Raw genomic sequence first — 13157 nt, forward strand, 5'->3', positions numbered from 1 at the left:
GGGGCGCGCAGGTACAAACACACCCAGGCAAGGTCATTTGATTCCGAACAATTGGTTTATTGATCATTACAGAATGTCTCTCTGGTGCTTCCCACTCCCTCCCCTCTCCCTTCCCCTTTTCCCAATCATGATTCCCCTCTCCCTGCCCCTTCCCACTCTCAGTCCCCAATAGAGACCCAGATCAGAATCAGGTTTATCATCACTCATATACATCATGAAATTTGTTTTTAGGTGGCTACAATACAGTGCAATGCATAAAATTCCTACAGTACTGTGTAAAAGCCTTAGGCACCCTGGCTATATATAGGTGCCTAAGATTTTTGCACAGTACTAAATGTTCGTGGTCTTCTGCTGCTGTAGACCATCCACTAGAGGGTTTGACGTGTCATGCATTCAGAGATGCTCCTCTGCACACCACTGTTGTAATGTGTGGTTATTTGAGTTACTGTCACCTTCCTGTCAGCTTGAACCAGTCTGGCTATTGATTAGTCAGGGTGTCAAATGTTACAGGGAGAAGGCAGGAGAGAAGGGTTGAGAGGGATAGTAAATCAGCCATGATGGAATGGCCGAGCTGATTCATAGAAACATAGAAAACCTACAGCGCAGTTCAGGCCCTTCGGCCCACAAAGCTGTGCTGAACATGTCCTTACCTGAGAAATTACCTAGTGTTACCCATAGCACTTTATTTTTCTGATCTCTTAAAAGTCTGTTCCTGAACCTGGTGGTGTGAGCCCTGAGGCTCCTGTACCTCCTTCCTGTTGGCAGCAGCGAGAAGAGAGCATGTCCTGGGTGGTGGGACCCTTGATTTTGGCTGCTGCTTTCCTGCAACAGCACTCCGTGTAAATGTGCTCAGTGGTGGGGGGCCTTTATCCGTCATGGACTGGGCTGTATCCACTACTTCTTGCAAGTTTTTCTGTTCAAGAGCATTGGTCCAATTTCTCTCTCTCTCTCTCTCTCTCTCTCTCTCTCTCTCTCTGTTATTAGGCACCTGAAGTTATCATGTCCCAGAACTATGATGCCAAGGCTGACCTGTGGAGCATCGGGACTATCGTTTACCAGTGTCTGACAGGAAAAGCTCCCTTCCAGGTATGTACCATTGACCCTACACCTTCTTCCTCAACTGCCTGGAGTGGGATCGCTCAAAAGCCCCAATGAATCAAAGACAATACCACGAGGAAGATCCCTGCCAAAAACACATGAAGCACTAAAAACACAAGAGACTCTGCAGATGCTGGAAATCCAGAGCAACACACACAAAATGCTGGAGAAACTCAGCAGGTCAGGCAGCATCTATGGAAATAAATAAACAGTCGATGTTTCGGGCCGAGACCCTTCATCAGGACTGGAAATGAAGGAGGAAAATGTCTGAATAAAAAGGGAGGGGAAAGGGAAGGAGGACAATCTGGAAGGTGATAGGTGAAGCCAGTTGGGTGGGAAAGGTCAAGGGCTGGAGAAGAAGGAATCTGATAAGAGAGAGGAGTGGACCATAGGAGAAAGGGAAGGAGGAGGGGACCCGGGGGAAATAGCAGGCTTTCTTTCTCAGTCCTGAAGAAGGGTCTCAGCCTGAAACGTCAGCTGTTTACTCTTTTCCATAGTTCCTTCAGCAATTTGTGCGTGTTGAGGTAAAAAGTTTACCTCCGTTGTTAGATTAGTTATCTTTGTTGAATCTGGACCTGTGACTGTAAGATGTTTGACTGCTATTCAAAGATCATCCAGTTAGGCCATAGATTCCAACTTGGGGTCCACAGACCCCTTGATTAATGGTAGGGGTCCATGGCATAAAAAAAAGACTGGGAACTCCTGAATTAGGAAAAATTTACTTGTCAATTAGCTGGCAATGTAGCAGGTTACCTGATGATCTCATCAGTTGGGGTCCTGGGGTGTGGCGTGTCTCAGGTGATGACATCTCCAGACAACCATGTACATAGGCTGTCCCAAGTAACTCTCGGCAAAGCTCAAGTCATTGTCCTGCTGCTGTTATGTGAGGAAGCTCTGAGCCTTTGGGGGTGGAATTGACTGGAAGGCATAAGAGGCGAATGTGCCCATTCAGCCCATCGAGCCACTCCGCCATTCTATTGTGGCTGACTTAACCCTCTCAAACCCCATTCTCCTGCTTTTCCCCCGTAACCTTTGACACCCTGATTAATTTTCTTAAGTGTATTTAAGCTTCTAAAATTGTAACGTCAGTGTCAAAAAAAGCCAAATTAAATCCACAGTGATTCAATGTTGAAAAACAATAAAACATGAAAACTTCCAAGGGGGGGGGGGGGTGAATACTTTTTATAGACACTGTATATGACAGCCCAAACATGCAAAGCTATCTGCTTGAGAGAAAGAAATTCCACTGCCCCTAATTGCAGTTCAAGATTTGAAATATTAGCACCAAATTCTTCTTGTGATTTGCCCCACTAAATGATGAGCTGAGACCGAGGTTATGGGCCTACTCCGCCAGCTCCGGGCTCCGGGTCAACGGGACTCAATTTGGCTCAGAACGTCATTGCTTCCTTTTACTGTTTGCATGATTTGTGGGTTTTTTCTCTTTCTCTGTGTATTGGGGGTTGGTCTTTTCTTTTAATTGGGTCCTTTTGGGTTTCTTGTACTGTGGCTGCCTGTTAGCAGACGAATCGCAAGGTTGTACGATTTAAACGTTGTTTGATAATAAATGTACTTTGACTCCTTCGAATGTGTGCCGCAGAGGCAGCATCATTCGCAACACCCATTACGTCATTCTCTGCAAGAAATCTTCAGAGTTCATCCAGAGATCACAGTGTCTTTGTTTCAGACTAACTCTCCAAATCAATTGAAACAAATAGGCAGATACAAGATGTTCCGAAGGGCCTCACAGTCGAAGGTACACTCTCGAGCACAGATAACACAGCAATCAACGAGTCTTCCCACGTTCAGCAGAATGATAAGGAGCAGATAATCTGTCTGAGAGATGCTGGACAAACCTTGGCCACGGGTGCTCAGCCTTGGAGGCCACCACAGTGTCCAGGGTTGCACTGTCGGCTCAGAGAGCTGGGGAACTCGTGTGAGGAACTCTGCTGGGTTTCGGAGATCAGACACCAGCACATCTGGTAACCTTAACTGGCAGGTCCTGCTCCAGCTTTCAGCAAACTCATTTCCACATTTCCCCAGAACCGTAGCAAGGGCTTCAGTTTATAGGATGTCCCTCCAGAACAGGATTTTCCTCTAGAACAGAGATGAGGAGGATTTCTTTAGCCAGAGGGTGGTGGATCTGTGGAATTCATTGTCACAGATGGCTGTGGAGGCCGAGTATATATAGGTATATATTACATGGAGGTTGATAGGTTCTTGATTATTTAGGTTGTCTAAAGTTAAGGGGAGAGGCAGAGGAATGGGTTTGAAATAGATAGTAAATCAGTCATGGTGGAGTGGTGGGCCGGATGGCCTACTTTTGCTCCTTTGCTTTATAGTCTAACCCAAACCAGTAGCTCCTTGTTGGTGGCTCTCCACTTTGGAAAATATCTCAAGGTCTACGCTGTCCCACCTCCTTAAGATCTTAGATGTTTGAATTGGATCACCACTGTTCTCCAGAACTCCAATGAATTCAGCCTCTCTGGACAGGACATCCCTCTCGTCCCAGGAATTAGCCCGGTGAATTGCCTTTGGAAGGCCTTAAGAGGATCAAAATTGTGTTCCATGTGACGTCTCACCAACATACTGTACAACAACCTCAACAAAGCAACCCATCTCCTGTACTCAGTTCATGGATTTATGAAGGTCAATGTGCCACAAAGCTTTCTTCCCAACCTTGTCCATCAGTAATGTCACTTTAATGAATTACGGGCCTGTATTCCCAGATCTCTCTGTTTTACCACACTTCCCAGTGCCCTACCACTCACCGTGTAAGACCTACCTTGGTTTGCCCTCCCAAAGTGCAACATCTCATGTTTGTCTGCGTTAAGTCCCATCTGCCATTTTTTCAGCTGATGCAGATCCCACCTCAAACTTCGAGAGCCTTCCTCACTGTCCACTAGGTCCCCAATCTCAGTGTCAACAACAGATAGGAACAATTCTAGTCAAGTCAAGTTTATTGTCATTTAACTATAAACGTGTATACTGTCAAATGTGACAACGTTTCTCCAGACCAGGGCCAAAAGCACAGTAGTGCACAAACACACAACAAATTGGGAAAGTAAGAACTAAATCTCCAAATGAATTGCACGTGGATAAATAAAGTGCATAAATTAATGTTGCAGGGTACAGTGCAAATTATCTGGTGACACCAAATGTGATACGGCAGGGAGTTCTGAAGATGGAAAAATCTGTTTCCCATCCTGACCGTTTTTGTTTTAATGCATCAGAGTCTCCTGCCTGACGGTAGAAAGTCAAATTGGATGCTGGATGGATGGGTGGGATCCTTAATAATACTGAGGGCCCTGGGTAGGCAACACTCCTGATAAATGCCCCCAGTGGATGGTCAGGAGACCCCTATGATCCTCTCGGCTGTTCTCACAGTTCTTTGTCGGGACTTCAGTCCGAGGCTCGGCTACTCCCGTTACCAGGTGAAGATGCAGCTTGTTAGGACGCTCTTTGTGTAATAGTAACAATTATTTAACCAGATGGAAGAACGCTGAAACTCCATTCAGTCCTTGTCACCTGCTGACTTGCTATCTGTGGTTTCTCAAGGTCAGTTATGTATTACCAGTAGAGTTGGTAATACAGTGCCCCCCCCACCCCACCCCAGAATCCAGCGTACCCTGTTAACGCATGGGAAAGTAGTGAGATATCAGTAATGTGCGTGTGGTCAGGGTCAGGAACACTGACTGTGTGGGCAGCAGAGTTGTCTTCTGGGCTTCAGGGTCAAGTCTATCGTCGTTCAATGTACACGAGTACCACCAAATTAAACAATGTTCTTCCAGAGCAAGATGCACAACACGGTATATATAACTCACACACACAACATGTAATGTTACCACAAATAAATTAATGAGTAATAAGGTGCGTTTGTGACACAAGTTAAAAAGTAAACAGTATAACACTACTGGCGCTTCATGCCACAGTACCTCCTGCCTGATGGTGGGGGGGTCAAAGAGGTTGTTGGATGGATGGGAGGGAACACTGACAATGCCAAGGGCCCTGTGTGCGTGGTGCTCCGGATAAATATCTCTGATGGGTGGAAGAGAGACCCTGATGATTATCTCAGTGATCCAGTTCCAATTTCTTTATAAATTACAGGCTGAAGCATTTTGGGAAGTCAAACGCCTGCAGGATTTATACATACATAGGTGTACAAGTGCATAATTGCTTGTAACAGTCATCGGGGTGGTGGAAAAGGTGTTCAGCAGGCCGTTATAGAAAGCGGTAGTCTAGCAGTTACAAACCAGAACTGATGAGAGACTAAGCCAGGAGATCGATCGACGCTGTGTGGCGCACTTCCAAAATAACAAACCTCCAAATCGAGAAAGACACGTTTGATCCTTTATTACAAAGCCAGCAGAGGCGAGCGATCTTGTAGTGATTAAGAAAACTAACACAACTAAAATAAGTGATATAATGATCTTATCATTCCATTTAGCGATATCAGAATTAGCATTCTATACATATTTATTTATTGAGGTTCAGCACAGAATAGGTCTTTCTGGCCCTTCCAACTAGCAGCCCCTGATTTAATCCTAGCCTAATCCTGGACTATTTACAGTTGGTACTTCTTTGGACTGTGGGAGGAAACCAGAGCATCCGGAGGAAACCTACATGGCCATGGGGAGAACGTGCAAACTCCTTACAGGCAGCCGCGGGAATCTACCCATTCTGATAGTCTCCCGATTAGCAGTCCCAATTACTGTTCCACAGAATTACCACAACTAATTAGCACTCAGCAAAAAAAATAATTTATATTATACACAATTATAAACAAAAAAAAAATCATTTATATTATAAACTAAACTAAACAACTAAATAACCACAATGAAATCTGCAGATGCTTGAAATCCAAGCAACACACGCAAAATGCTGGAGGAACTCAGCAGGTCAGGCAGCATCTATGGAGCAGAATAAGCTGTTGACCTATCATCAGGACTGGAAAGGAAGGGGAGAAGACAGGGTGGGGGGAAGACTTACAAGGTGGTAGGTGGGTGATAGGTGAAACTGGGGGAGGGAGAAGGGTGAAGTATGGAGCTGGGAAGTTGATTGGTGAAAGAGATAGAGGGCTGGAGAAGGAGGAGTCTGGTAGGAGAGGACAGAAGGCCACGGAAGAAAGAAAGGGGAGGAGCACCAGAGGGAGGCGATGAGCTGAGAGGGGGGAAACAGGAATGGGAAATCTGAAGGGAGGTGCAGTGTGGACAGTTACTGGAAGTACAAGGAACATCAGGCTACCCAGACAGAACATAAGGTGTTGTTCTTCCGACCTGAGTGTGGCCTCATCGTGGCAGTAGAGAGTCATGGACTGACACGTCGGAATGGGGATGGGGAGCAGGATTGAATTGGGTGACCACTGGGAGATCCTGCTTTTTCTGGCAGATGGAGTGTAGGCGCTTGGTGAAGCCATCCCCCTCATTTCCTCTGCACTTCAGGGATCCAATGCTGTCTTGAGGATGCTCCCCCTTCTCACCTCCGTGCTCAATCCATCTCCAACGTTTCCTCATGAGGATTGTGGCCATGTCCCCTTAATGACACTGAAGGCCTAGGCTGTGCTCGGAGATCTTTCCCTGGTGCTGAATTATTTGAACAGCGGTTATCTGATTGGCTGAATTTTATCTGCAAGTATGGATGGAATTTTTCTTACCAGTGTGTATAAAGAGAGCTGACCATGCAGAGGCACCATCTTCTTTTACTGATATCATTTGTTTCTTCACTCACTGGGCTTCTATCACTGTCTGTTTTTCAATTGTCTTTGTTCTACTAACAAAACGATCGTGAAGCAACAAGTTTTGTGCCTCATTCCTGACCTCCAAAAGCACGGTGGATTAAAAACACCGGAATCCAACACTGTTCTGGTGAGGAAGGCAGTCATGGCCTCACAGTCTGTGACTCGTTGATGGGTACCAGTGAACCGATTCGGAAGCATCGAGTAAGGGCCAAAACATGGCGGTGGGGTCTAGGCCCAGAGCACTTTGACGCAGCAGGGCCCAGGTCTTAGAGCAAGGAACGACCCAGTGTTTGTGTGATTTAAACACTGGGTCAGTTCGATTGAAAAGGCCGGGTGTCGGGACCAGAGGCAGGGGTTGGACCGGTTCTGCTCGCTGTTCCATGACACTTTCTCCGCTCTTCCCTGCACCGAGGCCGTGGGCCTGCTCTTGCTGTTCTGAGCTCCGCAGCGATTACTTCTGCTGTGAGGCTGAAGCCGTGGGCCTGCTCTGGGCTCCGTGTCTTGAGGATGAATTTCCATTCTAAATGCTACTTGCTTACTATTATTGTTTGCACTATTCTCCCTCTCCCTACCCTCCTCTCCCCCACCACCACACCTGCACAGTGGATGTTGGTTGTTTGTACGGGTTCTTCTGGGTTTCTTTGTGGCTGCCTGTAAGGAGACAAATCATAAGGTTGTGTAATGCTTACATACTTTAAAAATAGGTGTAATTTGAACTTTGAACCAGATGGGTTTTTGTCCAATGCCTGCTGTGGTCAAGTTGGATTGACTGAAAACATCCCATTCTTTTTGTTTCAGGCCAACAGTCCACAGAATCTCCGCCTGTTCTACGAGAAAAATAAGGCCCTCGTTCCAAAGTAAGCCAATTGGTGCTGTCCAGATGTGTCCAGCGGGTTTTCTGACCAGGTTTGCCTCTGTCCATGTGTTGCTGCCTGAGCAGGGGCAAGGTCCAGGAAGCAAAGGCCTTGGAAGTTGGATAAGCACCATGGGTGATGGTGCTAGGGGACAGGGTGGAGCAGGGGAGTGGCCAGAAATTGGAACTGGTTTGTTTTTGTTACATGTACAGAGGTACAGTGATAAACTTGTCTTGGTCTGTCTTGCATACAGATGGGTTAGGTTAAAATGCCGGCAGGCCTATACTGTGCTGTCGTGTTCTGTATTCTAATATGAATTAATATTCATTATCTAATTAGGGGAATTTTGAACTCTGCCAATTAATTCACATTTCTCTATTGTAACTGAAGATGGAAGGAAAACAAAACACGGATTTAATTAATATTCATTCATGTAATGACACATGGAACTGTAGTGTGCCAGGGTCTGTATCCTTGCAGAGTTTTTGCGGTCAGGGCTGCCGTCGTGAGGGAAGCTCACGGTGTCTGTGTTATTCCTGCCAACAGCATCCCGAGGGAGACCTCAAGCCACCTGTGTCACCTGCTGCTGGGACTTCTCCTGCGCAACTACAAGGAGAGGATGGACTTCAGTGAGTAGCCCCTCCACCCCTTCCTCCGTTCGCAGAACGTAGAACACTACAGCACAGAACAGGCCCTTCAGCCCACAATGTTGTGCTGACCCTCTAACCTACTCGAAGTTCAATCTATCCCTTCCTCCTACAGAGCCCTCCATCAGACCTCTGAATGGATAATGAACCCATGATCAACACCTCACTATTTATTCTTTGTTCTTTTTGCACCACTGATTTAATTAAATTTATATATATATTTCTTCTTATAATTTATAGTTTTTAAAAGTTATTACGTATTGCAATGTACTGCTGCTGCAAAACAGCAAACTTGATATACGCCAGTGATAGTAAACCTGATTCAGATTTCTGTGTCTCTTAAATACCCCTAATGTATCTGCCTCTACCACCAACACTCTCTACTCTCTGTGTAAAATACCTTCAGTCCTGTGCAAAAGTCTCAGGCATATATCTATATACTTAGTGTGCCTAAGCCGTTTGCTCAGTCCTGTATTTGTCACCATGAAGCGGAGAGCGAGTTTGTAGATCTGGTAGGAACAAAGGATGTTGGGAATGGAGAGGTGGGAGGGGTATGGGGCAGGTGGCAGAGAGGGAGTGCCGGGGCGGCGACTGGAGTGGGTACACTCACGCCCAGCCCCGAGATACCAGACAAGGTCATTAGATTCCAAACAACTGGTTTATTGATCATTACAGAACGTCTCTCTGGTGCTTCCTGCTCCCTCCCCTCTTCCTTCCCCTTTTCCCAACCACGATTCCCCTCTCCCTGCCCCCTTCCCACTCTCAGTCCACAATAGAGACTCATATCAGAATCAGGTTTATCATCACTCACATACGTCATGAAATTTGTGTTTTTTTGTGGCAGCAGTACAGTGCAATACATAAAATTACTACAGCACTGTGCAAAAGTCTTAGGCACCCTAGCTGTGTATACTGTGTGTGCCTTAGACTTTAGCATAGTACTGTACATTTGAAAGAAGTACATGCTGGTGGGTAAATTATCGGCTATAAATTGTGACCCCCCCCCATGGGTTAATGAGAATCTAGGGGGGAGGAAATGAGGGGAATGTGGGCCCTCCATTGGTCAGGGTTGACCATGGGTGATACATCCCATCTGTCTTTTGAAACACAAGCCTGGGCAGTACGATATGGAGAGCAAGCTGTTGCCAGTGTAGCGAGCTCCCCCTCTCCGCACAGCTGAACGGCAGAGACCGACACAGTTCAGCACCAGCGAAGTCACCGGAGTTCCCAGTCAGCATTGAACTCAACGTAAGACTGCCGTAGGCATTCCAGCTCCAGATTTTCCCCTCGGGGTTTACTCCTGAAGCCTTCCCCATGAGTCAGTACAGAGTTACAGGTTGGCTTGGACTAGATGGGCTGAAAGGCCTGTTTCTATGATGTAGTGCTCTATGACTCCTCAAGTCCCGATATAGGGCCTTGGCCCAATACGCCAACGGTCAGCAGGCAAAGGTTGGTGCACAGCGTGGACACACCTCACCTCATAACTAATAAGCGTGTCTTGTCGTTTGCAGACGATTTCTTCCATCACCCTTTCCTGGATGTCAGCTCATCCATGAAGAAATGTAAGTGAGTGAACCAGCAGACAGGCTCTTGGCTGTTCCGTACACAGCACTGTGGTCCTCCAGCCTTCCTGCCAGGACCCAGCTCTCCTCTCCTGGCTCACTGTGAAAATTTATTCACACACAAAATACAAACATCTGGAATTTACAAATGAATTCATTGCCCGTCATGCCACTGGTGTCTAGGATAGGAATGAAAGTTCTCCATCTCTGGCTGTCCTTGGCCATATAGAAGGAATCTTCACTGCTGTTTCTGAATCAGTTTGTTTGATCGGTCAGGGTTGTTAGCCCTGAGCTGAGCCCCTGAACCTGGAGGATCGGTGGACCACTCTTAGTCTGACCTCTGCCCTTTGACCTGTCTGGCATGGGTGACCCTACCAAGAGCCAAAGCATAAAGCCCTGACTCCAGCCAGCGTAGCTGTCCGGGTTGTTGAGGAACGCAAGCCCCCAAACCCTCTTGGAGGAGGGATTTACAAGACTGTGAACAAATTCAAATTAAAATATGATTTTATTAAAACACTCATTTCACTATTCCTGGAAGTCCTTCACTGTACCCATGGTGACCACATCCTCCCTCTCCATGGACACCCAGGCATAAACAAATCTCACGGGCAGTCTGCTCGCACAGTGCCCTCAACTCCACGAGTAGCTATCTTGGCCAAGCCAACCAGGACGTCTTCTCCTTACTGGAGGGTGGGGCTGACATGGGGGGCCCCTTCAGATACCCCCCATGTAGATACGGTACACTGACCCCTCCCGGCCACAGAAAGGACAGGAGGGCGGGGCTGACATGGGGGTGGGGGCCCCTTCAGATACCCCCCATGTAGATACGGTACACTGACCCCTCCCGGCCACAGAAAGGACAGGAGGGCGGGGCTGACATGGGGGGGCCCCTTCAGATACCCCCCATGTAGGTACGGTACACTGACCCCTCCCGGCCACAGAAAGGACAGGAGGGCGGGGCTGACATGGGGGGGGGCCCTTCAGATACCCTCCATGTAGATACGGTACACTGACCCCTCCCGGCCACAGAAAGGACAGGAGGGCGGGGCTGACGGAGGGGGGGCCTTCAGATACACCCCATGTAGATACGGTACACTGGCCCCTCCCGGCCACAGAAAGGACAGGAGGGCGGGGCTGACATGGAGGGGGGGCCTTCAGATACACCCCATGTAGATACGGTACACTGACCCCTCCCGGCCACAGAAAGGACAGGAGGGCGGGGCTGACATGGGGGGGGGCCCCTTCAGATACACCCCATGTAGATACGGTACACTGACCCCTCCCGGCCACAGAAAGGACAGGAGGGCGGGGCTGACATGGGGGGGGGCCCCTTCAGATACCCCCCATGTAGATACGGTACACTGACCCCTCCCGGCCACAGAAAGGACAGGAGGGCGGGGCTGACATGGGGGGGGGCCCCTTCAGATACCCCCCATGTAGATACGGTACACTGACCCCTCCCGGCCACAGAAAGGACAGGAGGGCGGGGTGTCTGTGGACAGAACCTGTTGTGTGGTACAGCCCGATGAAACACCCTCCTCTCCAGGCCCCCAATGTACAGGGAAGGACCCCTGCATAAAGAGGGGACCTCCTCTGCTGCCGATGGTAATGCAGAGTGTCCGGTCCGCAGGACTGTCCTCATGTTGTGCTCATTTCCCAATCCACTTGGAGGGAAGGAGGGAGGGGGTTGTTGGGGATGAACGATGTGTCATGTCCTCTCTGAATGAATTCTGGGAATTTGCACAGAGCATGGGCCCACATAGTTGTGTCCAGCTGCACTGACCTCCACAGGGGGTGTTTGAGTGGTTTAAGGGGCATGGTTTCTGGGAGGTGGAGGGTGATTGCTCCCATGACTAACCCTCTTCTTTCACCTCTGTTACCAGCTGCCCCGGTGCCAATGCCAGCCTACACAGGTTCAGCCTCCAACAGCTCCTGCAGCAGTTCCTCCACCTCCCACCTCGCCTCCCCTCCGGTGAGTACAGGGGGCCTCCGAACTCAGGGGAGGGTGGAGGGGGTGGGTTCGTCCTTCTCTGCCGCCGTGTGGGTGGGTCACTGGGTTGGGGGTCAAATCGAGCAGAGTGTAACCCCACTCTGCTCGATTCGGGGGGGGGGGGGGGTTCGGCACGGTAATGTAATAGCTAGCACAACATTTGGCAGCAAATTGGGGTTTAATTCCCACCGCTGTCTGTAAGGAGTTCGTACATTCTCCCGATGACTGTATGGGTTTCCTCTGGGTGCTCTGGTTTCCTCCCAAAGCTCAAAGAAGTATGAGTTAGGAATAGGATCACTATGTTGAAGCCAGAAGTGTTGTCACACATACCAAGGCTGGCACTCTCTCACGTGTTGTACTTCAAAACATCAAGCTAATTCAAAGGAAGATGCCGGTGTCCGGGAGCTTCTTGTTTACTTTAAGCGAGGCAAGCATATATCATGTGGTAGCGTGATAACGTGTGTTATTCACTTAATTATACATCTAACCCGTAATTAATTACAAGACCTCTCAGTTTTCATTACTGTCAGTCGCACAAGTCCCGGGTGGAAACTCAGGAATACCATCACATTCTTGAAGGATTCTTCATTGCTGCTTCTGTAACAATTCTGTTTTACCAGTCAGGGTTGTTAGCCCTGAGCTGAACCCCCAAACCAGGAGGACTGGTGGACCACTCTTAGTCTGGCCTCTACCCTTTGACCTGTTTGGCATTGGTGACCCCACCAAGAGTCAAAACACAAGGCCCTAATTCCAGCCAGCATAGCTCCCCGGGTCATTGAGACACTCTAGCCTCCAAACTGCAACAAGGCTGAGGTCCTCTTGGATGACTATTGACAAGGTAAAGCAATACCAGAGTGTAGAATCAAGTGTTACAGTTGCAGAGAAAGTGCAGCGCAGACAGTCAATAAGGTGCAAGGCTGTGTCGCGGTAGACTGTGAAGTGAAGGGTGGCACAAGAGCGTGTTGGTTAGCGCATTCGCTTTACAGCACCAGCGATTGGGGTTCGGTTCCCACAATACGTTCTCCTCATGACCACGTGGGTTTCCCCAGCTTCTCTGCTTTACCCCCACATTCCAAAGGCGGGTTAGGGTTAGTAAGCTGTGGGCACACTATGCTGGTGAAGAATCCTTTCTGATTCGACTTGTCGCAAATGCTACGTTTCGATGTCCATGTGATGAAAAAAGCTAGACTTTATAATCTTTATCAACTGCTCATGGCGCTGCCTGAATTGTGAATGACATGGTGATGTTAACATCAACAAAGCCCGGGACTG

The 13157-nt window shown here is 48.3% G+C and overlaps 1 protein-coding gene across 4 annotated transcripts in view; it reads left to right on the forward strand.

Moving 5' to 3' along the window:
- ulk1b (unc-51 like autophagy activating kinase 1) overlaps positions 1–13157 on the forward strand; it is a 148455-nt gene that overhangs the window by 63002 nt on the left and 72296 nt on the right. For 3 of the 4 annotated variants that reach the window (XM_059994596.1, XM_059994595.1, XM_059994597.1), the window contains 5 exons: positions 985–1086; positions 7631–7689; positions 8233–8315; positions 9845–9895; positions 11779–11867. In XM_059994596.1, the coding sequence (XP_059850579.1) occupies positions 985–1086; positions 7631–7689; positions 8233–8315; positions 9845–9895; positions 11779–11867 (384 nt within the window). The remainder of the gene's footprint in view (positions 1–984; positions 1087–7630; positions 7690–8232; positions 8316–9844; positions 9896–11778; positions 11868–13157) is intronic. The other variant, XM_059994598.1, reaches the window with a different exon arrangement.

This window comes from Hypanus sabinus, chromosome 18 (assembly GCF_030144855.1).
Source record: "Hypanus sabinus isolate sHypSab1 chromosome 18, sHypSab1.hap1, whole genome shotgun sequence".
Classification (NCBI taxonomy): Eukaryota; Metazoa; Chordata; class Chondrichthyes; order Myliobatiformes; family Dasyatidae; genus Hypanus; species Hypanus sabinus.